This window comes from Cotesia glomerata, linkage group LG6 (assembly GCF_020080835.1).
Source record: "Cotesia glomerata isolate CgM1 linkage group LG6, MPM_Cglom_v2.3, whole genome shotgun sequence".
Classification (NCBI taxonomy): Eukaryota; Metazoa; Arthropoda; class Insecta; order Hymenoptera; family Braconidae; genus Cotesia; species Cotesia glomerata.
The window spans coordinates 2,811,322-2,838,886 of NC_058163.1; the positions used below are offsets into that span (position 1 = coordinate 2,811,322).

At 31.1% G+C, this 27,565-nt stretch overlaps 3 protein-coding genes across 3 annotated transcripts in view; 2 read left to right on the forward strand and 1 right to left on the reverse strand.

The window, feature by feature from the left end:
- Nucleotides 1-13,512, reverse strand: part of LOC123267222 — a 69,326-nt gene extending 55,814 nt beyond the window's left edge. Inside the window, exons 1-2 of the mRNA XM_044731775.1 lie at nucleotides 12,607-13,512; nucleotides 12,479-12,538 (exon numbers count right to left, since the gene is read on the reverse strand). Of these exons, the coding sequence (XP_044587710.1) occupies nucleotides 12,479-12,500 (22 nt within the window). The 5' untranslated portion in view covers nucleotides 12,501-12,538; nucleotides 12,607-13,512. The remainder of the gene's footprint in view (nucleotides 1-12,478; nucleotides 12,539-12,606) is intronic.
- Nucleotides 188-2,328, forward strand: LOC123267486. The gene is made up of 2 exons (XM_044732140.1): nucleotides 188-477; nucleotides 638-2,328. Exon 2 carries the CDS (start codon nucleotides 638-640, stop codon nucleotides 2,243-2,245), a length of 1,608 nt encoding a protein of 535 aa, XP_044588075.1. The 5' UTR covers nucleotides 188-477; the 3' UTR covers nucleotides 2,246-2,328.
- Nucleotides 13,513-22,156: 8,644 nt separating the features above from the next.
- On the forward strand, nucleotides 22,157-27,201 carry LOC123266756 (cytoplasmic dynein 2 light intermediate chain 1). Its single transcript, XM_044731155.1, has 6 exons — nucleotides 22,157-22,299; nucleotides 23,232-23,333; nucleotides 23,408-23,743; nucleotides 26,525-26,682; nucleotides 26,753-27,011; nucleotides 27,071-27,201. The coding sequence occupies exons 1-6, from the start codon at nucleotides 22,258-22,260 to the stop codon at nucleotides 27,143-27,145; spliced, it is 972 nt and encodes a 323-aa protein (XP_044587090.1). The 5' UTR covers nucleotides 22,157-22,257; the 3' UTR covers nucleotides 27,146-27,201.
- The last annotated feature ends 364 nt before the right edge of the window (nucleotides 27,202-27,565 follow it).

Genomic DNA, 27,565 nt, shown 5'->3' on the forward strand with positions numbered 1-27,565 from the left:
GTAGTGCATATATGCCCAAACGTTGTTGCAACGTTCGAAAATTAATTTGATTTTTATTAAAGTTATTAAAGTTATTAATAACTTATTATTATAACAAAGTTATAAAAGTTATTAAAGTAAACGTGATCGTAAACCAGGAATAAGGTAAGATGTCAATGCTATGTATTTTAGTTTTGTTCTAGGTTACGTTGCGGGTCGCCAGCCGCAGCAGTGGTTATCACGGCTCGCGAGATGCAGCCGCGGACGTAGCTGCTCGTTACTCCCAGAGAGCAGCCATGACCCATAGCTCGAGCGCTTGCGCAGTTCCGTGTGGACTGGTGGTAGTCATAATAGGCTCGAGGAGCCGTGACGGCTCGTCTGGCGAGGCTCTTTACTCTGGTTGAGACGCAACCGTCTGTTAAGACTCCGCTGAGCAGCCTCTTCGGCTCGAGGAGTGTCTCCGCAGCCGTCAGGCTCGGGGTATTGCTAATACAGGCAGTAAGTCTTGATAAAGCATGCGAAACGGAGTAATTCTGCGCATAATGCAGTATTATAGTGTTAGAACACAAACTCCTGTAGCACCCGCTTGCAGACAACCTCTCTTGCGGGGCAGCCTGAAACCCTTACTAACATAGGGTTTTTCTTCTTTATATTACAGATGGAAGTCCCACAGTCGGCCTTCGTGACTATGGAGGAGCTAGTGGAAGAAGCAGCCGTGACTGAGGAGCAGGACAAGGTCCTGGACAGACTGAAATTGGCAGCAGAAGAATGGTTACCGACTGGTTGGAGAAATTGGAAGGTAGTAAATCTCTCCAAGGAAGAGATTTTTGGGGATGAGCTAGATCCTCAAGTGCTTAACAAGCTAAGATTTGCTTTGCCTACAGTGGCAATTGCTCGGGCGTTTAACCCGTCGACTCAAGACCTACCAGAGAAACAGTATCGGGACTTCAAGGTCGAAATGTTGAACTGGGCTTTTTGCAGAGCTCTCATCATGAGTCCTCCAGCGGTGGTTAATAAGATTAAGGGTTCAGCGAGTCAGGCAGAAATATTTTTGCACGCTTTGAAGCCCTTAAAGGACCAGTTCATTTCCCGTAAGCAAGCGGCAGACTTGTTAAGGCCCGAGGAAGAAACTTCGGAGGAGGAACAGAACGAAAATGAACCTCTTGATGGTGCTGCTGGTAAGAGAAGGATTCCAATGCCGAACAATCCGGCCAAAAGATCAAGGATTGCGCAGTTAGAAGAAAGGATGGAGAACATGTTCCACGTCTTGTTAGATAAAATTGAAAACAAGAACGCTGAAAATGAGTGGAGTGTTGGCAGCTCAGAGGAATCGGATGGTGAGAGTTTGTCGGACGGCGATCCGACCATCGATCAGATTGCCGATGCAACAGCATGGAAGGCACCCGAGTTGATGCCGACCCAGGAAAAGCAACCAGTTAGTTTGGAAGCTCTGGCTTTAGTTCCTCAAGTTAAAGAAAGTGCTCCGGCAGTTCCACCTCCGGCTCCAGAAATCAAAGCGCAGGGCTTAGAGTGCCAAAAGCTGGGTACTGCAAGCTGGAACAGGATTAGGTACAAGGATGTTCAGAAAAAGCTTCAAGCCTCGCCGGTATTCGACGCTCTCAAAGTAAATAGCCAATTGGAGAGTCTTGCACCTAAGTCCTTTGCCAATTCAATGTTGGAAAGAGCGGAAGAAATGGCAGGAACGATCACTCATGGCCTACTGAAACAGCGTCAGAAGCTCTCTGAGGGGATGCAGAGGATAGCGCAAAAGTACCCCGAAGCTTTTGATGAAATTAAAAACAACTTTTTAGGTGACTCGGCCTTCAAGGAGATTTCCGACGACCTGCTTCATTACACATGCGCGAGGCGAGCAGAATTGATTGAGTTGAGGAGAAAGTCATACAAACCTAAGGATCATCATCTAGCGGCGAAGCTGGCTGAGATTCCTCCCTCTGAGTCTCACCTGTTCGATGAGGAAGCTTTGTCAAAATTCTTTGATCAGCGAGGTGGCTTTCACAGAGTTTTTTACCAACGACCCCAGAGCTTTGCCCCGAAAGCTGCAAAAGGGGGAAACTTTCGTAGCTCCAAACCCCAGCCAAGTCGCGGCCCAAGTAACTCGGCTCAGCCACGAGAACAAAAAAGCAGCTCGCACAAATCGTCATCCTCAGCGAATTCGTCCTCCTTTCGAAAGCCAAGCACCAGAGACTTCAGAAAGTCCTCTGCAAGAACCGGTTCAGCTGGTAAGGACAGGCCCAGGAGATTATGACTATCCGTTTTGCGGGGGTCAGCTAAAAAACTACGTCAACCAATGGGCACAAATGGGGGCTCCGGATTACATCTTGGAAATGTTGGAAGGTTACAAAATACCCTTTATAAAAAAACCGGTGACTGTACCATTTTCAAAAAGAAATTTAAAAAGATTCGGGACCAAAGAATCTGCTCAAATGTCGTCGGAGATAACGAAGCTGTTGAAAATAGGAGTGTTGGAAAAGGCAGAGTGGTCAAAAGGGTTCATTTCCCCCATGTTTCTGGTTCCAAAGTCAGAGGGGTCGGTAAGACAGATCTTCAACCTAAAACAGCTAAATCAATATCTCCTACCACACAAATTTCGATTAGTCAACCAGCGTCAAGTCCCCCGTTTTCTCAGAAAATACGACTACATGGCAAAGTTGGACATTTCCCAAGCATATTTCCATCTGCCAATTGCCAAGCGTCACCGAAGATATCTATGTCTGGTATACAAAGGCCGGGTTTACAACATGACATGCCTCCCATTCGGCCTGGCGACAGCCCCTTTAGCCTTCGCAAGGATCAGCAACTGGTTGGCGAATCTTTTTCGTCAATGGGGAATAAGGGTTTTAGTATACTTAGACGACTTTCTCATTGTGCATCAGGATGCACAGATTCTACGGGAGCATGTGAAACGGATTGTAGAGTGTCTTCAGCACCTAGGCTGGGTAGTGAATCAAAAAAAGTCGGTTATTACCCCGACAAGGAGGCTGGAATTTCTGGGGATCATTTGGGACACAGAAAAGAACCTGAGGGTTCTCCCGGAAGAGAAAAAGAACCGGATTCTGAGCGTCATCGATTGGATCGTAGCAAGGAGCATGTGGAACTGGTCGAAAGGAACGTCGCTGTTGGGTCAACTCAATTTTGCGGCGATCGTGAATCCTCTGGGCCGTCTGTTCTCGAGGAACTTACAGAGAGCGAGCTTGGAGCTCTCAGAGTTCAAACCAAAGGAAAAGAGGACAGTCCCGTTACCAGCGATGAAAGACTGCGTTTGGTGGAAAAAGAACATTCACCAGACGAGCCCAGTATTCCAGGAGCACCCGACGATGTTTTTGACAACGGATGCGTCCGAGAAAGGTTGGGGATTTCATCTGAACGGCGAGATAAGATCGGGTCTTTGGTCGCGGGAGCAGCAGCGTTGGCACGTGAATCGCAAAGAGCTTTACACTGTGTTGTTGGCCCTAAGGGAGTTCGTAACAGATCTTCGGAGCAAGTCAGTGATGCTTCAGTCCGACAACAGAACAGTAGTTGCTTATATCAGGAAGCAGGGAGGGACCAGGTCCAAGATCCTGCAGGAAGTCGTCAAGGAGATCCTGACTCTGAGTCATCGGGCTCAGATATGTCTGGTTCCTTTCTACCTGCCGGGAATATACAACTGCTGGGCGGACAGATTGTCGCGGGGGACACCCCTTACGGACTGGCATCTGAAAAGCGATACAGTACAGCTGGTGTTCAGAAAATGGGGAAGACCGCAGATAGATCTGTTTGCCACGAGTCGGTCAAAGGTAGTCGAGACGTATGTCACCCTGGAGGCAAGCGACAGCGAGGCAGCCTTCATCAATGCGTTCAGCAGGACCTGGGAGACGGACCTAGCTTGGGTATTCCCTCCTCCTCCTCTGATTCCGGAGGTTCTGCACCATCTGAACTCGGCGAAAGGAGTATTCCTGATCGTGGCGCCTCGGTGGAAAAGGACCTTCTGGAGGAGCGAGCTGAAGAGCAGAAGCACAGCAGCCCCTTTCGAACTTCGGAACCTGGAGTGTTCACTGGTGGATCTGGCGACCGGAATGCCTCCACAGAACGTAAAGGACATGTGTTTAGAGGTCTGGCGGATACGGGGTGGGCCAATCTAGTGGCTGGCTTAAGTAGTTCTAATGTAGACCTGGTGTCATCTGCGTGGAGGAGTTCCACATGGAAAACTTATGGTGCAGCTTGGAGCCAGTGGTCAGAATGGTGCACCGAGAACCAGTTGCCGCCTAGCCAGCCGACGGGTCAGCAGCTGGCAGCATATTTGGGATACTTAGCCAATGAAAGGAAGCTGGGTTACCGGACAATCTTAACAAAAAAGTCGGTAGTTAGTTCACTAGCTAACCCAAGCAGCGAAAATCGGCTGAGTGCTCACCCATTAGTTAGGTCGATGATTAAAGCCCTGGGTAATCGCGAAGCGGCTAGGTCTCCCGCGAAATCGACGGTTTGGAACATCGAAGTGCTAATTGAGTGGCTGAAGAGTCATCCCCCCGATCAAAGCAGCCTTTTTCAGGTCTCTCGGCATACAGCTACTCTGCTATTGTTGGCTTCGGGAAGGCGTATCCACGATCTGACCCTGCTGGCTATTGGAGTGAATGATTATGTGTCGCAGCGAGAGTCAGTTACCTTTTGGCCGGTCTTTGGATCGAAAACCGACAGCATTCGACATAGGCAGTCTGGGTGGAAACTGTCAAAATCCAAGCAACAGGAGTTTGACTTAGTTTTTTGGGTGAATCGATTAATAGAGATGTCAGAGCAGAGACGCAAGGCGGTGCCAGGCCTACTAAAGCTTTTTATTACAACAAGGGGCAAGGTTGCAGAAGCTTCAAAGGCGGTAATCGCCGGTTGGGTTAAGACAATCTTCAAGGAATTGAATATTAACACGAGTCCAGGGTCGATTAGATCAGCTGTAGCTTCGTACAGATTTGAGCAGGGGATGGAGCTAGACGACATTCTGAAGCGAGGTAACTGGCAGGGGGCAACAAACTTTTTCAAGTTCTACTGTAAGGAGGTGCAAAGACCTAGACCAAAGTCTCAGAATCAGGTAGTTATGAAGGCGTTCGAACCAGTTAATTAAGCTGGCCCGGCTAGTCAAGTAAGTTAGGCATTTTCCTTGCAGCTTTTATCTTTGTTTACTACTTAAAATTACATTTATAATTTGTATGATGTTGGGCTGATTAAAAATAAAATAATAATAATATAATCATGGTTTTTTCCTGGTTTACGGTTAAGCGGTTAGGGTTAGAAATAATTCTTTTCAGGGTCACAGTACGCTGTTGGTGCCGGCAGAAATTAAACATCTCTCCGATAGGTCAAGCCAAAGGCATAGACATGAAATATAAAACGTTTCCTACCCCGAAGGGAGGGAAACGGTTATTTCAGGTCTTGCCAAAGGCTTGACCTGAGCAAGTCCTTGCCGGCGCGAATCGGAGTAGGTACTGAAGACTCACGCACCGCAGCGGTACGTGCTACCCGGCACCTTGGGAAACCTAGACGCATGAGGGGAATTTCCCCTCTATGAGCTAAGATTAAGGCTTAAAGTCAGCAAATTTGGGTAAATATGCATGAAAGATACGGTAGGTAATCTCCGATAGGTCAAGCCTTTGGCAAGACCTGAAATAACCGTTTCCCTCCCTTCGGGGTAGGAAACGTTTTATATTTTTTCAACCGTAAAGTAAAGCTCTCTCAGAAAGAAAAAACAAACTAAAGATCCATCCGTCTCTTCTTTAGCTCTTGTTGTTTTTTGTTTTTATTGTTTCGTAAGAGCGCGTGTGAGATTCAAGTAGACACGATAAGGGTCCTACGTCTTGAAAGTGTCTCACCTCATTTCTCAATGAACAAAACCCACTCTGCTACAATGAAAAAATACAATAAACTTTATGAAATAAAGTTAATTTCAATGATGAAAGGATTTATTAAATTAACTTTTAATAAAGCATTTGTTAACTGTAATTGTGAGTTTCATTTTTAAAAAATTTGATATTTGGTTTTTTTATTACTGTTGGAAAGTGTCTTTGCTGCCATTTTGTGCCGGCAGGCATTTTGTTGTTCAAATAATAGTCAAGAGTAACTTATATTCATACTTTGTAAGTTTAAAGGTATTTTTATTTACAAATTCAGTCAAAGAAACTGCAATAAACCGATTCTAATTAAATTTGCAGCAAATTTTGAGTCACATATTCAAACTTCCATTTTGTGGACATAAAAATTAGTTAAAAATATCTTGTTGTAATTTTTTATTGCTTTTATACTATTTTTATATACAAATATGTACCTAAGAAGTTAAAATTTGTTGAATTTAATTGATAATTAATTTTGCCGCCATTTCATGCCACGGAATACAAGCCGCCATTTTGTCGACACTTAAATTGGTTTTAAAACCCAATTTATCCTCATTTTTTATGAATTTAAACGTATTTTTATCAACAAATATGTTCTTGAGAAGTTAATATTTTTTAAATTTAATTAATATTTAATTTTCCCGCCAATTCGTGCCAAAGAATTCAAGCCGCCATCTTGTCAACATTTAAATTTGTCTCAAAATAAATTTATCCTCAAATTTTATGAACTTAGACGTACTTGTATCAACAAATATGTGCCTAAAAATTTAAAATTTTTTTAATTTAATTGATAATTGATTATGCCGTCATTTCGTGCCACGGAATACAAGCCACCATTTTGTGGACATTAAAATTAGTCAAAATTATCTTATTGTAATTTTTTATTGCTTTAATACTATTTTTATCAACAAATATGTGTCTGAGAAGTTAAAATTTGTTAAATTTTATTGAAATTAATTAATAATTAATTTAGCCGCCATTTCGTGCTACGAAATACAATCCACCATCTTGTACATGTTTAAATTTGTCTTAAAACTAATTTAGCCTAATTTTTTATGAACTTAGATGTATTTTTATCAACAAATATGTGCCTAAGAAGTTAAAATCTGTTAAATTTAATTGATAATTAATTTTGCCGCCATTTCGTGCCACAAAATACAAGCCGCCATCTTGTCGATGCTTAAATTTGTCTCAAAACCTATTTATCCTCATTTTTTGAGAACTTAGACGTATCTTTATCAACAAATTCTTCGATTAGACTCTTAAATTACAAAAATTTCCTTCAAAAAATTTAAATTTATCTACCGCAACAATTAAACAGTCATTTCTCCAATTGTTCTCTTAATTAAGTCTAAAAAAACTCCTCTATCAGCAATACCATTCACAATAGAATAATTTCTCTAATTACAGTTGAAAATAATCACCCGAGAATTAACATTTTTTTTATCATATTTTGACAATAATCTGGCCGTAAAAAGAGTAATAACTGTTTGAAAAAAAACTAAAAGTAAATTATGGAAAGTGTGGTATAATGAGGCCACCGCGTGTCGAGTCTGTCATCGACGAGAAAGAGCTTTTCGTGTCTCTGCATACGTCAGAGACACACAGGAATAATAATAAGAGACATAGAGAGAACGAGAACGAAAACTAGAAGTAGTAAAGGCGTTGGCGCATTTGAAAAGGACATATTCTCTCGTTGATGACGACAGCCAAGTAGAAAACGAGCTGCTGATGCTTTTTACTCACTCACTCATTTCCTCCTACCCCTCTCTCATTTTTTTATGCATTTTTATTATCGTCATTATTTTTTAAGTTCTTTTTTTTGTTTTTTTCCACGCCGGCAAAAACTCCTTTTACTAAAATATTTTTTTCTTCACTAAAATTTATTTTTATTCCTATTGTGGAACCAGATTTTTCTTTAAACTTCAAATGGAAATTTCATTTCACTTTTTACCTTTTTTTCTGACAAACATTCTGTATTTATTTTTCTTCTATTGTTAATTTCATTTTGAAGTTGAGTTTCAATTTTTTTGTATTTACTCGACCTCAAAAAAATTGATTAAATTTGAATTTTTTAATGCTACTACTGTTCCTATTTTTTCTCAAAATTTCTTTAGAAATTTTTTTTGGTTGGAATCAATTTTGTACTAAATTTTCAAAAATTTAAAATAAACATTTTCATTTTTTTTATCTAAAAAATTGGAACGTTTTAGATAAATTAAATAAAAAACTTTCAAAAATTGAAGATTTGATTTTTTTTCAAAATAATTAACTCCAATTTTTTTTTTCTAAATTAAAAAAGAAATAACTGATTAAATTTAGTTTTTTTAATGAAATTAATGTTCCCAATTTTTCCAAAAATTACAAAATTTTTTATTTTTTAAAAATTTCCAAAGATCAAAAAATGAATTTTTTATTCAAAAAATTCAGAATTTTTTCATTTTTGACATTTAAAAAAACTATTTTTTAGAAAAAAATGTCAATTTTGTTCAAAATAAATTTGAACTTTTCGATTATTTCATTTCTGTCAAATTAAAAAAAACATTATAGGTAATTTTTTGATTCCGAAGCTTAAAAATTCCCAAAAAAATGTCTATTTATTTTTTTGGACACTGATAGGAGGATTTATTTATATTTGATAAGCTTCATTAACTGTTAAATGATTTTTTAACATAATAGGATTTCATAAATATTTATTAACAGTTAATAAATTATTTATTAAATACGATTTATTAAATGTTAATAAATATATTTGTTAACAGTTAACAAAAATTTATTAACAGTTAATAAGTAATTTATAAACTAAAATTTATTATTAACTGTTAATAAATATTTATTAAAAATAAAAAGCAAAAATAGCAATTTTCTTTTGACACTTTTTATAACTCTATAGCTGGAATACATGATAATAATTAAATTCACTAAATAAATTAACCTTTTGTATATTTAAAAATATAAAAGATAATTATAAGCTGTGATAGAATTTGTTATTTTACAATAAACGTTATTATAATGTAATATAATTAATGCAAATAATTTATAAAGATGATTTTTGTTTATAAGCAATCTTTATATCATATGACATTGCAAGCCAAACAAATTCACTCAACAAAATATTTATTAACTGTTAATAAATATTTGTTAACTATTAATAAATACTCATGAACCATTAATATATGTAATTTCCTCCCAAATAAATATTTATTGAATGTAAAAAAATATTTATTAAAATTTAATAAATTAAATAATTGTCTTCAAATAAATTAAATTATTAATAATTAATAAATCCTTCTATCAGTGTAGGATCATTGAACTTAAAAATATTAAAATTAAAGAAAATCTGGGCCCATAACCTGCACTGATAGAAGAATTTGTTTATATTTAATAAGCATTATTAACTGTTAATAAATGATTTTTTAATATCTTAGGATTAAATAAATATTTATTAACAGTTAATAAGTAATTTATTTATTAATGGTTAATGAATATTTGTTAACTGTTAACAAATACTTATTAAAATAAAAAGCAAAAATAGCAATTTTCTTTTGACACTTTTTATAACTCTATAGCTGGAATACATGATAATAATTAAATTCACTAAATAAATTAACCTTTTTAATATTTAAAAATATAAAAGATCATTATGAGCTGTGATAGAATTTGGTATTTTACAATAAACGTTATTATAATGAAATATAATTAATGCAAATAATTTATAGAGATGATTTTTGTTTATAAGCAATCTTTATATCATATGACATTGCAAGCCAAACAAATTCACTCAACAAAATGTTTATTAACTGTTAATAAATATTTGTTAACTATTAATAAATACTTATTAACTATTAATAAATGTACTTTCCTCCCAAATAAATATTTATTGAATGTTAAAAAAATATTTAATAAATTAAATAATTGTCTTCAAATAAATTAAATTATTCATAGTTAATAAATCCTACTATCAGTGTAGAATCGCTTTTTTATCAATTTTTTCGACCCATTTCCAAAAATAAAAAATTTGTTTATTTTTGACATTTTAAAAAACATATTTTAAGAAAAAATTTCAATTTTGTTCAAAAAAATTTGAACTTTTCGATGATTTTATTTGCACCAATTTTTATATTTTTCAAAAATTTCCAAAAATCAAAAAATAAGTTTTTAAATCAATTTTTTGTCTAAAAAATTAAAACATTCAAAATTTATTCATTTTTTACATTAAAAAAAAAAAAAAAAAAAAAAAAAAAAATTTTTAGAAAAAATTTCAATTTTTCAAAAAAAAATATGAACTTTTCAATTATTTAATTTTCATCAAATTAAAATAAAATTCTATGTAATTTTTTGATTCTAAAGCTTAAAAAATTACCAAAAAAAAATTTCTATCCATTTTTTGGGACAATATAAAAATAAAAAACTAAAAATTTGAACTCAGAAAATTTATAATCAAATTTTTCATCAAGGAAAAAACTCCTAATTTATTATTTACAATATAATTGCACTTTATAGATACAAAAACAATAAAAAAATAAGTTTGAGCTCAGAAAGAGAATTTCAAACTCAGAGTTACTCTAAAACTTCTAACTCAATCGACATAAAAATAAAAACAAGCAATACACTCTTACTACCCGAACTCGAAGTAGATTCTCTTTGCCGTAATAAAGTAATAAACTTTGGGAAATTAAATCAATATTGAGAAATTATAAACTAGCATCTCGATTGTCATCAACGTGAAACTAAACTAGACTCCGTTCTGGGAACAATAACAAGGATAATAATATTAATAATATTAATAATAACAATAATAAGTATGACGACACAGGAGTAGGTGAATTGGGTTATAGACCATAAGGTATAACATATAACATATAACATCTGTGTGTACTGTGTACCAATACTATACACGATGAATTGAATTATACCGAGGAGGTAAGTGGAAAGCGGGGGAGGAAAGCAACAATATAAGGGAGGGTGGAACACAACAACACAACAACACAGCTAAGATAATCTTTATTTGTTTATTGATTATCAAATCGTTATATTTCTTCCTCTACTTTCAGGGTTTTTTTCATATTTATTCAGTTCCTGAAATCGATCTCCGATTAATGTCACTGAACCGTGTAGTGGGCGAGGAATAACCAGAGCAAAAGCAAATTTAAGAGTACAAGCTGCTGTCACTATTCGAGCTTAATAAATTCTATCACTTACGTCACTAATCTCCAAATATAAATTGGGAAAAGTATTTGTTGGAAGAGGTAGTGGTTTAATTTTTAGGATTTTAGTAAAATTTTTTGAAAAAAAAAATTATTAAGTAATGCAAATAAAACACCATAATAATAGTATAATTTTAATATTTTTTTGGAAAATTAAAAGGAATTTTTGTAATAAGATAGATAATAAAGAAATGACAATTTATCTCGTGAGCTATTGACATTTTTAAAGATATAAGCTCATCCTGATGTTACACTTTCATTTGAGTACCCATATCAATTTTTCATATATTTTATATATTTATATATTTCACAAATACCATATATATAAAATATATAAAAAATGTCATGTGGGTACTCAAATGAAAGGTCTCGATACGTGTAACATCGAAATGAGTTTATATCTTTAAAAATGTCAATAATTAAGAAATGACAATTTATCGGGTGAACTATTGACATTTTTAAAGATATAAGCTCACCCCGATATTACACTCATCGAGACCTTTCATTTGAGTACCCACATCAATTTTTCTTATATTTATATATATTATATATTATATATATAAATATATGAAAAATATATCAAAAATGCATGTGGGTACTTAAATAAAAGCTCTTGATGTGTGTAACATCGGGATGAGCTTACATCTTTAAAATATATGTTATATATATGTATATATGAAAAATATATCAAAAATGCATGTGAGTACTCAAATGAAAGCTCTTGATGAGTGTAACATCGGAATGAGCTTATATCTTTAAATACGTCAATATTTAAGAAAATACAGTGCAACTTAACAAAAGTCATTATTTAATGAAGCAAGATTTTAGTTATTTTTATTTTTCTATTTATAAATATATCTAGATTTTCAAAAATTATTTTTTTTTTGATTAAAAAATTCATAATTTGAATTTTTAATTTATTTTTAATGTATTTTTCAAAATTATTTATCTTAATTTTCAATTTAATTCCAAATTCTTCCTTTAAAATCAATTTTAGATAAAATTAGACGATTCCAAAAATATTTTTTATAAAAAGTCAATCCTATAATTACTAAAAAATTACTTTCTAAATATAATTAATAAAAATTCTAGTTAACTTTAAAAAGAAATTATTCAAAAAATACTTTAAAGTATTCTTGCAATTTAAATAATTTATAAATTAAAATTTTTTCCAAATTTTTTATTAAGACACTAAAATTTCTTCCCGAAAATCTCCAAAACTACTTTAATTACAAAAAAATAATAATATTAATTTTTCAAAAAAAAAAAAAAAAAATCCAAAATAATTAAAAATCTTCATAAATAATTAAAAAAAAACCAATACTTTTCAATTCCTTTTTAATGAAAGTGCGAAACCCGCCATACTTATCGCGACAATGACCCTCTGAAAGCAATAACCTAAAAAGCAATAAAACTCACCAGTAACACTGAGAAGTGACATGGTAAATCCTTGGTACCTTGCTAACAATAATCCTCTTTCTAAAACCAAACAACAAATTACACTCACTTAACTTCTAAGCAAAAAAAAACAACCCCAAAAAACTCACTTGCATCCACCCGGTAAAAAAGGAGGTTATGTCTGTTCAATCAATATCATATTCTCCACAACAAACGCGCCATGGTAACTCATAATTAATCAAAAACAAAAACAAAATAAACCATATTATAATTAAAAACCCTAACAAAGTACAAATATAATCAAATAAAACTGTGTCAATATTAAAGAAATATCTTCACCAATAACCGAATCGCGTAAAGTAATAAAACTCGTGTAACTGGCGCCTAAAGTCGGGGTAAAACTTTCCACCAGATTCCGACTTATATATTAATATTAAGCCAGGAATGGTCACGCGCACCAGGGGTGGGACACTCGAGCCGAGTAGCTCGAGCATCCTCGCGTGCTACCCTTAAAAACCAAAGCACCGATGTCGCGGGTTAACACTTCCACCCTCGAGTCCCTTGGCATTAACTTTCATAAAATATTTTTTGAATTTTTTAAAAAATATTCAAGGAACATTTCTTCTTTTTCTTCCGAATAATTATAATTATTACAATTATTATTGAAGTAATTGAAGTTGACAACTGATAGTTGAGCTCCAGAAATTAGGGCCAGGTGTATTTTTGTCCTTATCAACATATTGCGAAGCCGGCAAATAGTTCCGATAGTCAGGATAAATTTATTTCCGATAATTCAACCTTCGATGGATAACGCGAGTTCATTTCACTTTAAATAATTGTATTAAGTAAAATCTTGTACTTTTTATAGATAATTTTCAATTATCTATTATCTATTAATATTGTTATTTCTTATTAATTTAATAATTAGTTATTGGTATTAATAGTGAATTAATTATTAATTGCTAAGAGTCAATTTGATTGAAAATAGTTTTTTAAACTACGAGCTTACGCGAAAGCTCGGACTCGAGCACTGTTCATTACTCGGCTCGAAACTCGCGACGAACGCCATCTTGATACGTCAACGGTGACGTCACGCGCATGTACGGTACCATTTTGTGAGCGCAGACGCGGGCTACGTGCAAGTATATCGTTTATTCTTTTCCGGGGGGAGTGCGATGCGCCGCGGGTCAACGAGGGTGATTTAAGGGCGCGTTTATCGGGTTACTTTTTTAGTTTAGGGCTTCAGGGGAAATTCGGATAGAGGGGAACAAATTCTTTTAGGGATTAATTTATATGGTGAGTTAATTGTTGCTTATAGGGTTCTTTTTGCGTTTTATTTCAGGAAAGGGATTTCGTATGCCTGATGCCAAAAGGGCGTATTACAGCAGTTAGATAGGGTTTTATGCCAAAAAGGCGTTTAAAAAAATTTTTTTTTTGCCATTTTTTCTAGAATCGCTCGAAATGTAAAGATCTGCAGAAAAAAAATTTTTGACGTAATAACGCCAAAAGGGCGTATCAAGATATACGCCCTTTTGGCTTTAGGACATTGTCGGTCTAAAGCTAAAAGGGCGTATAAAAAAAAATCAGAATTTTTCAAAATTTCGAAAAATAGTCTTCAAAATTGTTCGGAGAAAATTTGTATACAAAAAATTTTTTAAAAGTCAACATTTTCGATGGTAGTAACTTCAAATTTTCATCATCTTGGACCGACCAATGATTAAAAAAGCATATGATTTAAAAATTTTTTCGCGTACTAAAATGTTCATATTTTTTATAAATTTATTTTTTTTTTTTTCAGACGAAAATGTAAAAGATGCACCAATAGAAGGTGCAGGAATTGTACCCCAATAAACTTTCCGTATTTTGATATTAGTTTTTTCTACACAGGAAAAAAAATTTACTGGAATCAAGTAAATAATTTTGAAGAAATTTATCTTCTTGATTTGAGTAGAAAAATTCTTAAACTAAGAAATTTTTCTTGGCTTAAGTAAATTTTACTCAATTCAAGAATTTTTCGTCTTGATTCAAGACAATGAAACTCTTTAAAATTATTTTCTTGGTTCAAGAATTTTTCTCTTGAATCAAGTTAATTTTTTTTTCAGTGTAGTATTTTTTAACTTCGAATTATTATAATAATTCCTTGCCCGCAATAGCTGCAATAAAAGATATATTTTTGTTTAATTGTATACTTTAAGCGCAAGCGTAGGTATGCTCTACTCGCCTAAAAATTCAAACCACCGATTCCGTTGCGTAAAATTGGTGTTAAAATCCATAATATGTATGCATAGAATGAAAAACACCTCAACGAGAAGTTAAAAATTATACGCCTTTTTGGTTTTAGATCACTAAATTTTCAGTGTACTAAAGCCAAAAGGGCGTATAACTTGAGACATACGCCCTTTTGGCTTTGGAATTTTTTTTTTCATTTTTAGGCTTAGAACATGTTTACAAAAGGATTGGCACCAAAAAAAAAATTATACGCCCTTTTGGCATTAGGCACGCGATTTATTTAGGTCATAATAAATTTGGATTTTTTGAGATATTTGTAATTAGAATTTTTTGGCGAAGTTTAGAGTGATTAAAATTGAAGTTTTGAGTATTAAAAATTTTTAAGGGGGTATTTTGGGCTAGAAATTTGAAAAAATTGATTTTTCTTTCATATTTTTAAAGCTTAATTCTATAAAAATGTGTCTTAAAAAATGTGTTTTAAAAAATTGAAATTATTATCGGAGAAATGGCTGTTTTGATAATTTAATTTATTAAACAATTATTTATGTTATTAAATTTTAATAAATATTTTTTAACATGCAGATTAACATTAGATTGCTATTAATAAATTAGGAGTATTTTCTTTAATGAAAAACTTGATTATAAATTTTCTGAGTTCAAATTTTTAGTATTTTATTTTTATATTGTCTAAAAAAATACATAGACATTTTTTTATACTTTTTAAGCTTTGGTATAAAAAATTACAAAGATTTTTTTTTTTTAATTTGGCGAAAATAAAATAATCAAAAAGTTCAAATTTTATTTAACAAAATTGACATTTTTTCCCAAAAATAAGTGATTAAAATTGAAGTTTTAAATAGTTAAAATTTTTTAAGAGGGTATTCTGGTCTAGAAATTTGAAAAAATTGATTTTTTTTCATATTTTTAGAGCTTAACCCTTTCAAAATGTGTTTTTAAGAGGATTTTAAAAAATTGAAATTATTTTCGGAGAAATAGCTGTTTTGCTAATAGAAGGATTTATTAACTATTAATAATTTAATTTATTTGAAGACAATTATTTAATTTATTAAATTTTACTAAATATTTTTTAACATTTAATAAATATTTATTTGGGAGGAAACATTTCGGCTGCCCAATTAAAACACAGTACCTAACATTTAGAAATTATTTTAAATTTTTCTTAATAAAAAAAAGTTTGCCTGCCAAATTGATGAAAAATTTGATTTATGAATAGAAAATACTTGAATATAAATATTTTTAAGAAAAAATACTTGAAATTAAGGTCTAAAAGTTATAAAAAATGCAGCAATATTAAAAAAAATTAGGTATAAAAATTTTGCAGTTACTGTGTTTTAAAATTGGCCAGCCGATTCATTGATAGTTAACAAGTATTTATTAATAGTTAACAAATATTTATTAACAGTTAAGTTAATAAATATTTTGTTGAGTGAATTTGTTTCGCTTGCAATGTCATATAATATGAAGATTGCTTATAAACATAAATCATCTTTATAAATTATTTGCATTAATTATATTACATTATAATAACGTTATAGTTCACAGCTCATAATTATCTTTTATATTTTTAAATATTAAAAAGGTTAATTTATTTAGTGAATTTAATTATTATCATGTATTCCAGCTATAGGGTTATAAAAAGTGTCAGAAGAAAATTGCTATTTTTGCTTTTTATTTTAAATAAATATTTGTTAACAGTTAACAAATATTCATTAACCATAAATAAATATATATTAACAGTTAATAAATTGTACTTAATAAATTCCTTATTAACTGTTAATAAATATTTGTTAACTGTTAACAAATATTTACTAACATTTAATAAATCGTATTTGGTAGATAATTTATTAACTGCTAATAAATATTTATTAAATCCTATGATGTTAAAAAATCATTTGACAGTTAATAAAGCTTATTAAATATAAACAAATCCTTCTATCAGTGTTTGCTGACGTGGCCCGACTGGGATAAGACTGCGAAAAAATTTACGCGAAACTTCAAACTCGTTTTTCTTGAAACTGTCTTTTTTAAATCGATACCTACAATTTCTCAAGTTCTACTGAACCGATTTACTTGAAATTTGGTCTAAGTCTTCTTTATAAACCTCTATCGCATGAACTATCCTCATCCCTAAATTTAAATATTTACTATTTTTAAAAAATTCGTCTAATTCAAAAAAAGTAATACTAAAATTAATTTCTTTTTCAGGCAATTGCCATTTTGTGGAACAAATTTTTTATTAATTCGTACGGTAGCGGCATTACTTAAAATTAATAATCTTTTTTTTTTCCAGATTGCTAAGAGGGTTGGAATCGTGGGTATGGTCTCGTACGAATTTTTTGAAACTCTTTCTTGAATTTTTGAAATAATAATAAATATATTATAAAAAAATGAATAGTGAAAATATTGATTGCCTTTTTTTTAAGACACTTAAAAAATTACCTTGAATTTAAGCTTCTAGCCCAGAAAGCCTTCTTAAGAAAAAGTAATTTAAAATTTTGATTCAAAATTTTGAATTACTTTTTATTTCTTTGAATTACTAATCAAAAATTTTTTTTTTTTTAATTTTTTGAATGATTTTTTGAGCGAAAAAATTTGTATTTACCAAAAAAATAAACAGAATAACAAGTCAATATTATTTTTTTTTTAATTTTTAAGTTTGTAATAAAATATAAAAATATTTTATCAATTAATTTAAAAACAAAAAAATCAAAAATTCATTTTATTTTTCGAAAAATAGAATTTATAAAAAAATCGTAACACCTTTTTTTATAGAGCATTAAATTTCCTTTTAAATTATTTGTTAATCTTTCCTAATAATTACTTTGATTATTAGAAAAAAAATTCCAAGTTCAAAAATAAAATCGCGAAAGAAAAAAACTATATTAATTTTATTTTCAAGCTCTCTAATTACAAAAAAAAAAAAAAACGTCTTTTTTGACGGAAATTTTTAATCGTACTTTCTTTGCAGAGCATTAAATTTTCTTTAAAAACATCTATCTTAATAATTTTTGCGCTTAATAGTTTCGAAATTTAACTAAGAATTTGTTTTTTATTTTTTACTCGAATTTTGTTTAGAATTTTTGATAAAAATATATATTTTTCATCAATTTCTAAATGATTAATTCGCAAAAATAATTTTTTATTGAAGCATTAAAAAGTTTCTTGTAATTTGTAGGCATTTCAGTAATTAGAATATTCGTGATGTCACTTAAAAAAATTACGACCGCGCTCGACAGGAGGATTGCAAAGCTCAACCGGGCTATAAATAAAAGTCGGTAATTTTGTTAAAAATAAATAGATGAATGAACTATTAACGAGAACTGACGGTCAATAAAACAAAAATAAGCATGCAATTGAACAATAAGCGTCATCAAGCAAAGTAATCGACAAATCCATTGATATATCTCTGGTTACATTGTCGAAGCTGATGTCCATTACCTTGTCACGCGATACCGTGACTAACGTTTCCAGATATAATACTAATACACCCTCTTATACAAAATATATCGATTATATATTGTGTTATTATATGTCACAATCGACCTTGTCTAGTCAATTTAATATTCACACTTATCTATCTCGCCATTTCGATCAATGAATTCTCAATCAGTACATCATTATTATTCCTTCTTATTCCTATTATTATTATTGTTATTATTAATATTAATATTAATACTATGACTATACAATACTCTACATTCCCATTTATAAATTATATTATATTTTATTGCATGCTTTAAGCTTGAGCGCGAAAGTATGTTCTGTTATCGCCTAAAAGTTGAGATTCCAACACTTTGTCACATTAAATCCCACCTGACAGATAAATGACACAAAAAACAGTCTGCAGACTGCTGGAAAGAAAAAACTTTTATTTACATACCTTAAACGCTCGTGCTATACATTAATTAATCAAAGTAAAGTTCGGATTTAAAACAAGCTTTTATTAATAACTTTAAGACTGTTCTTGAATCAAGTATATAATTTTGAAGAACTTAATTTTCTTGATTTGAGTAGAAAAATTCTTGAACTAATAAATTTTTCTGCCCTCCGGCCGGAAAGTGGAAACTTTCTGGCCGCTGCGCTAAACAAAGTTGCCACATTCCGGCTACGTCGAGCAGAAAAATAGTATACACACCTTGGCCAGTAAAAAGTAAAGCCTCAGATCACATGTTTGTCAACCTCGGCTTCGCCTCGGCCAACAATTACATGTGATCTAAGACTTTTCTTATTTTACTGGCCTAGGTATGTAATATACTATTTCATTATTTAATAGTATATTACAACCCAAGGCCAGAAAGTTGGATTTCCTGGCGTATGGGATATGATGGCCGAGGCGTAGCCGAGGCCATCATATCACATACGTCAGGATATCCAACATTCTGGTCATGGGTAGTATACTATTTTTCTTGCTCTCCAGCCGAAAGTACGCAACCCCGGGGAAGGGGTTTTGCAAAACCGAGGCGAAGCCGAGGTTTAGCCGGGCATGAGGGGGGCGCCGCCTGACTTTTGCAAAGCCGAGGCTTTGCTGGTCGGGGCGGGTATAAAAAAAAAAAAAATAAAAGTTAATAAATTGAAAAAAAATTTTATTTTAAACTTTACTAACAAATGCTCTGATTAAGAGTGATATCATGCACAGAATTGGTCACAAATATTTAAACTCATTCTAATTACAGAATTTATTTTTTTAATTTGATTAAAAATTAGTTTCTAATTAGTAATCGACGGCTAAGAAATATTGAAATTAAATTATTACAAGTTTGTAGAGTACATGGATCGTTTTATAAACATTGCTTTACTAACTATCAAAATATAAAAAAAAGCAAATAAAATTCACAAAACTATTATGTTTTATTTTTTAAACTTTTTATATAAATTATTTGTGCAGTATTATTATTAAATAGTTCATTAACAATGATCTAAGGTAAAAGCCCCAATTATTGACGGGGGTCTAAATATTGACACCCTAAATTATCTTTAAATATATTAAATTATCTGTAATAAGAATAACGATCAAATAAATTTTTATTAAATTCTAATTAATTAAAAAATTGAAAAAAAATCACTTTCAGTTCAAAATATTAAATATTAATTATTAAAAAAAAATAAAGTTACCACCAGTTCATCAAATCAGCTTACGAGCGTCTATTTTCTTAACAACTTTGGTTAGAAAAGCATTTTTTTTAACTGCCGAGTTTAAATTAATTTTTTCTTGTAATTATATGACCTATTTTTTTTTTAATTAACAGTACATGAAATATTTATAAAATTGAATAATCGAAATTAATTGTATGCTTTATAATATTTAAATAATGGGAGTCAATAACTAGTTCATAATTTTTATGGTGAATCCCATATTGACAGCCAGTCAACAGCGCTATGACGCCTTTTATTTTTTTTAAGTATAAAATACGTTACGCGATTATATACAAGGCTTTTAACTGTCAAATAACTCGGCGTGTTTTGGTGTTAAATAAGTTTTTGAATAAATTGTTATAATTTTAATAATAATTAATCATTCATAGAAATTATTATTAATTAACTTTAATAATATTGATTACTTTATATCAAGTTTTGATAAATAAAAATATAACCAAATGATTCGACGCATGCGCAGTAGGGGCGTCAATAATTGGGGTTACGGTACGTCAATATTTAGATCAATCAGTTTTTTAACCCGTCAATAATTGGTGTATCCAGATTATCTATTTAATTATTTAAAATTAATTAGTAAATATCACTGATTATCATTTTAAAAAAAGAAATTGATTAGTTAAAACATTACTTAAGACATTACCACAAACAAAATTCAACGATATTTATATTTGATTGCTTAAAAAAAATCAAATCATAACTTTGTCTCTTATAGCGTCAATAATTGGGGCTTTTACCTTAGTTAAAAATTAGTTTTATTTTCTTGACATTTTTTGGTTAGTTTATGCGCTGACATGTTACATACAGACGATGTTGTGACTGTTATATATACAGTTAAAACTCGCTGTATAGGCCGGTCGCGCCACGAAAATGCGAAAGAAAGCGAGGTTCTGTGCTGCCGAGCCAGGAAATATGCGTAGCGCGCATGCGTTAGAGCAGGCCATAAAAGTTGCTCTTCCTGGAGTAAATTGCTGCCAGGAAGAGCGTACTTTCGGCTAGGAGAGCAAGAATAGTATATTACACACCTAGGGAAGTAAAGTAAGAAATGTCTCAGATCACATGTAATTGTCGGCCGAGGCGAAGCCGAGGTTGACAAACATGTGATCTGAGGCTTTCTTATTTACTGGCCAAGGTGTGTATACTATTTTTCTGCTCGACGTAGCCGGAATGTGACAACTTTGTTTAGCGCAGCGGCCAGAAAGTTGCCACTTTCCGGCCGGAGGGCAGAAAAGAAATTTTGCTTGATTCAAAAATTTTTTGTCTTGATTAAAGACAATTACCCTTTTCAAAATTACTTTCTTGGTTCAAGAATTATTCTATCGAATTAAGTTAATTTTTTTTTCAATTTTTTAAAATAAAAAGAGAGGATTACTGGGAAATATTTTCTAGTAATAAATAAGTATACTTATAACAAATTTGTTAGTCCCCTTAATAGAATTAGACAAGTTGTAACAATCCAGTGTGTTACGTGACTAAAATAATCTGTGGTACTGATAACGATAATTTTGTTAGAAGAAAATAATTTAGCTATTGTCATTTTTTTGTGACAAAATAATTTTGTTGCTGTAACAAAGTGATTTTGTTGACAAAAATAGTTGTAAAATTCTGAGAATTTTTTCTCTAAAATTGTCATTAAAGTTACAATTTACAATTTTGTTTATTATTGTAACAATTTAAAAATCCTGGATATGGTTCACTCTCAAGGCTATCCCTAGAACTTCCTGTTATATTAAAGTTCAAAACGCTCAAAAATTTTTCTATTAGAAAGTTTGTAGCTCTTGAAGCTCAAAATACAACTTTAAGCTCGAAAATCTAGTTACTGTCTCGGAAAAATGTTTTTTTGAAAATTTAGCTAACAAAATTATTAGTTATCGAAAATAATTTAGTCATTTCAACAACAACATTTGTTATACCAACTGACTGGTTTATGTTGAACCACCAACAAAATTTTTCGTTATCCTGACACAACAATCTTGTTATTTAACCAAATCAATTTGTCCATTAAACTAAAATATTTTGTTGAATCAACTAAAATATTCTGCTATAACAAAACTGTTTTTTTATTATAACATCCAAATTACTTATTATAACCCTGACTTTGTTATCATATCATATGAATTATTATCTCTATGCTAACATATTCATGTCTTACCAAAACATATCTTATGTTGTTCTAACAAAAATTTTTTAATGAATTAAATTACTTATATTTGTTTAAATTTCTCAGAAATTTAAATCTCTAGCGAGCGCTTTGAATACTAAAACTCCAACAAGCCGTTGCTATAGCAACCATTGTAGACTGTAAACACGACAAACATTTTATTGTTGTTTTACCCTCCAAAGAAGCTTCTTCATTTAACATTTTTCATCTACTAAAATTTTGTGAACATTATTAACTAATGTCTGAAAATTCGGTGATTGTTATCGGCGATAAAGGAGTCGTAAGTTAAATTTTTAATTCATTCCCCTATGAAAAAAAAAATATAAAAAAAATATATGTCAAAATATATTTTAAATATATTTTAGATATATTCAAGATATATCTTAAAATACATAAAAAATACAAAGCTAAAAATATAAAAAAAATATATTTTGAATACATCTAAAATATATTTGAAATATATATATATATATATATATATATATATATATATATATATATATATATATATATATATATATATATATATATATATATATATATATACAGCATATATATATATATATATATATACAGAGTGTCCCAGAAGTAATGGACGCCATTGTAGCATCTGATAAACAAAATAATTCTGAGACGAAAAGTTCTTAGCCATTTTTTAATCCGACGCATAGATAATTAGTTAAAATAACGTCCTTTTATGCGTTAGAAAGAGAGCGCTAGTGTCAAGTCAAGTGCGTTCCAACGAAGACGCTTGCACGTGTGAATGTGTAAGTAAATATGTGTGACTACGTTAGCTATAGAAACTAGTTAGTCATACAGTTAGTTGTGTCTTTGTTTGGCACATACTTTACTGGATACTGGCGCTCTCTCTTTAACAAATAAAGAGACGTTATTTTTAATTAATAATTAATTATCTATGCGGTTAATTGAAAAATGGCTAAGTACTTTTCGTCTCAGAATTATTTTTTTCATCAGATGCTACAATGGTGTCCGTGACTTTTGGGACACCCTGTATATATGTATATATATATATATATATATATATATGAATATCGACCAAAAGTTAGTTATTAAAAATATATTTACTATACATAATTTATATATTTCTTATAGATTTTTTATATATTTAAAATATATTTTTTATGTGTTCCGATACATATTTTTTTTTCATGGGGAGTGTGTCTATTATTAATTATTTCAAATAAATTTAAGGGAAAAACAACAATGATTTATAAATTTTTGGACAAAGAGGAAGCCGCTAAGCCGACAATTGCTGTTGACTACTCCTTCGGCCGCAAAGCTAATAAAAATTTAGTAAGTTTATTTTATATAAAATACCATCCTGAGGTAAGTTCGCTAATTGGTAATTAATTGTTCGATTGAATAAGTCCAGAGACCTGATACACATCTGGGAAGTGGGTCATCTCACCCCATCAATTATAAACGCAGCGCTGGTTGGCAGTTCGCTGTCACAAGCAACAACGTTTATTATAATCTTGAACCTGATGGCTACGAATACAGTATGGCTATCATTAGAAACCTGCCTGGGGGCAGCCTGGGCAGCCATCAAAGCCCACCTGGATGACGCGAGTATTGAGCAAATGAAAAGCCAAAGGAGTAAAGAACTCACGGAAGCTCGTTCTTCGATAAATATCGAGGGAAAGTTCATCAATCCTTTTCCTTTTAGGCTGTGCATTCTCGGAGGACAGTATGATAAATTCAAAGTAAGTTCTTTTTAAATGATAAAATCGTTTCATTTTGTTTTATTAGGAATCTACATTATCTTTATCGATAGATAAGAAGTTTTTATCGACAGTCGATAAGTGATTTGTTGATAAAATAGACTTTGATATTTTTTAATGTCAGTTGGAAAGTTATCAACATTCAACAAAACAAATTTTCCTGATAGCCACCTTAACTCAAATTTTTCGTCAATTTCCTGCCGAAATTTGTAGCCAACTTAATGGAAAGAGTTTCCAAGTTTACAAAGCAAAAGTTTTAGTTAAATTGTCTATAAGTTACCCTGCAATTTGACGGCAAGACTTGCAATGCAAGGATTTCAGTCAAATTGTAGTAAAGTTGAAAGAAAATTTAACCAAAAGTTTGGTGTTAACTTGTATTCAAATTGTGGACGTCGATTTTCGTCAATTTGTTTAAAACTGTTGTACTGTAAAGAATTACCACAAACTTAATGTTATGTTAAGGATTCAGGATAACTGGTATAAATAATTATTATTAAACAGAGTTACAAAGTTACGTCGGTACGACAGAATATATTGTTACATACTGAATATCAAAATTACAAAATACAGTACCCTGATAGCCACAGTTTCAGACCAACCAACTTGGTGTCAGATAGTTGCCACCAACTTAGCGACAACTTGCGGTCAACTTCCGAATTTGTAACTGTTGGCGTCAAGTTGGCTACAAGTTTCTGAGAAAAACAAGACCAATCTACTGCCGCAATATGTCGCCTAATTTCTCGAGAAACTTGTCATCAACTTGGTGCGAAAGAGTTTCGAAAGCAATTTTTGCCGACAACTTGGTGTCAACTTGGTGAACAACCGAGTTCATTTCCAAGACTTGCCGTCAACTTGGTGACAAGTTGCGGCAGTAAATCGACGGAAAGTTGCGACCAACTTGGCTATCAGGGTAGATAGCAAGTAATAGTATAGGAAGTACAGCAAAATAATTAATTATAGAATGTGCAATACACGTGCACCATTGCTTCCAACAAGTTAACTGTAACTGCTAAATCCAATTATTTTTAAAAAAATCATGGCTATCAGAGACATTTTATTTACATCCCCTGATAGCCACCTAACCTGAAACTTGCTGTCAATCTTCGACCGCAATTTGAAGCTAATTTGACGGAAAGAGTTGACAAAGCAAGCGGTTACCTATTAGTTACCTATAAGTTACTCTGTAAGTAGACGTTAAAACTTACTGTACAAGTATTTCAGTCAAATTGGAGTCGTTGGAAGGAAATTCAACTACAAGTTTGATTGTTGAATTGTATTCAAGTTGCGGTCGTAGATTTGCGTCAATTTGTTTACAACTGTTGTACTGTAAAGAATTACCGCCAACTTGATGTTAAGTTAACCGTAACTGCTGGAAGTCTACTACTTTCTGAGAAAGCGCTGACTATTAGGGTTCATAATAAGAAAAATTAATTAGAAAAATAATTAGAAAATAAAAAACTAGTTTATTTAATTAAATTTTGAATTTGCAAGGTTTAATTCAAAATTATGGGTCAAATATTGAAGATCCAAAATAGTTATATCATACCTTTTTTACAGAATTTTTTAGAACTTTATTTTCTACAAAAAAAGTTTCTGATCAATTTTATCCTATCTCTCATACTTTCTCCAAAATTTGGATTATAAGTCAAAAATTGAAGTTATAGAATTCATCCGTAGGTTTTCAAAAGTTTAAAATGTTGGCTAATTTTGGTTAAAATATTGAAAATAAAAAAAAATGATAAAAGACCTTTTTGATGGAAAATTGAATTTTTTATAAAAATGATCCTTATCAATTTGACTCTCTTTCTTATCCTTTCTCCAAAATTTGACCCGTGCAAAAAAATTCTTATTCAAAATGAAATTAAGATTGAAATTCATATTTTGACCCAAATATGAATTAGTTTTGAGATCAATTTAAACTTGAAATTGATTTGTATATAGAAATTAGCACACCTGTAGAACTTTCGATCCTGCTTCAGAATTTTAGTAAAGACTTATGCTAATTTCTAACTACAAATTAATTTCAAATTTAGACTGGTCTCAAAATTAATTCATATTTGTGTCAAAATATGAATTCCAATCTTAAATTCATTTTGAATCAGAATTTTTTTTGCATGGGGAATTTAAAGTTAAAAAATGAAGTTATCGAATTTATCCGTAGTTTTCAAAAGTTTGAAATGCTAATTTTGGCTAAAATATTGAAAATAAAAAAAATAATACAAGATTTTTTTTATGAAAATGGGAATTTAATTTCCTACAAAAATATTTATCGTCAATTTTGCCCTATCTCTCATTCTTTCTCCAAATTTCGAGTTTAAAGACAAAAAATTTTTGTAGAATTTATCTGTAATTTTCGAACGTTAAAAATGCTAATTTTGGCCAAAATATTAAAGATAAAAAAATCATGTCGACGTTTTTTATAAAAAATTTTATTTCCTACAAAAAAAAATTTTCATTAATTTTAACCTATCTCTCCTTCTTTCTCCAAAAATTTCAATTTAAAGTCAAAAAGTGTTAGAACTTATCCGTAATTTTTTAATAGATTAAATTCCTGTTTGTGGCTAAAATATTGAAGATATATAAAAATTACAAGCTACCTTTTTTTTAGAAAAACAAATTTTCCACAAAAAAAATTTCTTTTAATTTTACTGTATTTTCAACCCTTAGGCTAGAATTTTGAAAATAAAGACCCAAAATTTTTTAAACGTGAAGAAATATTAATTAAATTTATAAAAATTCTTCTAAAACGAATTTTCTCCCCAGAAATTAGACACAACTACAAAACAGACCATCGGAAAAACTCTGCGCGGAATTGCATACAATTTAGGCGCCGATTTGCAGTATTACTCTTCAAAAGAAGGTTCCTTGATAAAAAAAATGAAAGAACTCATGTCCTACTACGGATTCAATCACCAAAGATCGTAAGCTTACAAAAAAAATACAAGACTTTCCAATTACTCGCATCCGATAAAAAATTTTGGAATTTTTCAGTAAAGAGTGCATCACAGATTACAACAGTCCGTTGTTGATACCATCGGGCACTGTGGCGGACGATGATTCCATTGCAAACTCGGCAATCGTTGTCGATAAGATCAAGAGGATATTTTTTAGTTGTCCTAATGTTCATAATAACAACAGCAATCAATTAAAGTTGTTGAACGAGGAGCAGGACTCAATTAACGACAATCCAATTGACGACACTAATTTTAATGAAGCCGTTATTGATCACTTGAGATCCCAACGCAATGAGGTAATTTAGTTTAATTAATTTTAGTTATCTAGGGAGTCATTTTTGTTTTTTCTTCCCAGGAAATTGAAATTAATTTGGAGAAAATGATGGAAGGAGGTTTGAACAAAAATATCATCATCACTGATCCTTATTGATTCAATATTGGTGAAATAAATATTAGACAAAGTTTTGTGGATGAAAAAGAGTATAAGAACAAATGTGACTTTGAAATTTTAATATGTGGTACAAAAATTTTTTCCATGTAAGCAAAAAATTAATAATTATTAATTTTATAAGTGTTTATAGTTAAAATATTCAATAATTAATAGACTATAAATTTTTTCCATGTAATATAAAAAATTTCACGGTGTAGTATAGCAATTTTTTCCATACAAAATGAAACTAAAGTATATTAAATAGTTATTCCTTAGTTTGTGAAATATTTAATAAATTATAAAATCAATTTAATATTATATACTGACAACTTTGCAGTCACTATGTGACTGCCGTAACTTGTCAAATATAAATGAATAAAATTTTGCTTTATAAAATTAATGACTTTATTGAAATAATGA

Bases quoted from the DNA above. Each gene is read 5' to 3' on its own strand.
- LOC123267486 (XM_044732140.1), top strand. From the start codon at position 638: ATGGAAGTCCCACAGTCGGCCTTCGTGACTATGGAGGAGCTAGTGGAA.
- LOC123266756 (XM_044731155.1), top strand. From the start codon at position 22,258: ATGTCTGAAAATTCGGTGATTGTTATCGGCGATAAAGGAGTC. The intron at 22,300-23,231 runs GTAAGTTAAATT...AATAAATTTAAG, and splicing joins TTATCGGCGATAAAGGAGTC to GGAAAAACAACAATGATTTA. The intron at 26,683-26,752 runs GTAAGCTTACAA...GGAATTTTTCAG, and splicing joins GGATTCAATCACCAAAGATC to TAAAGAGTGCATCACAGATT.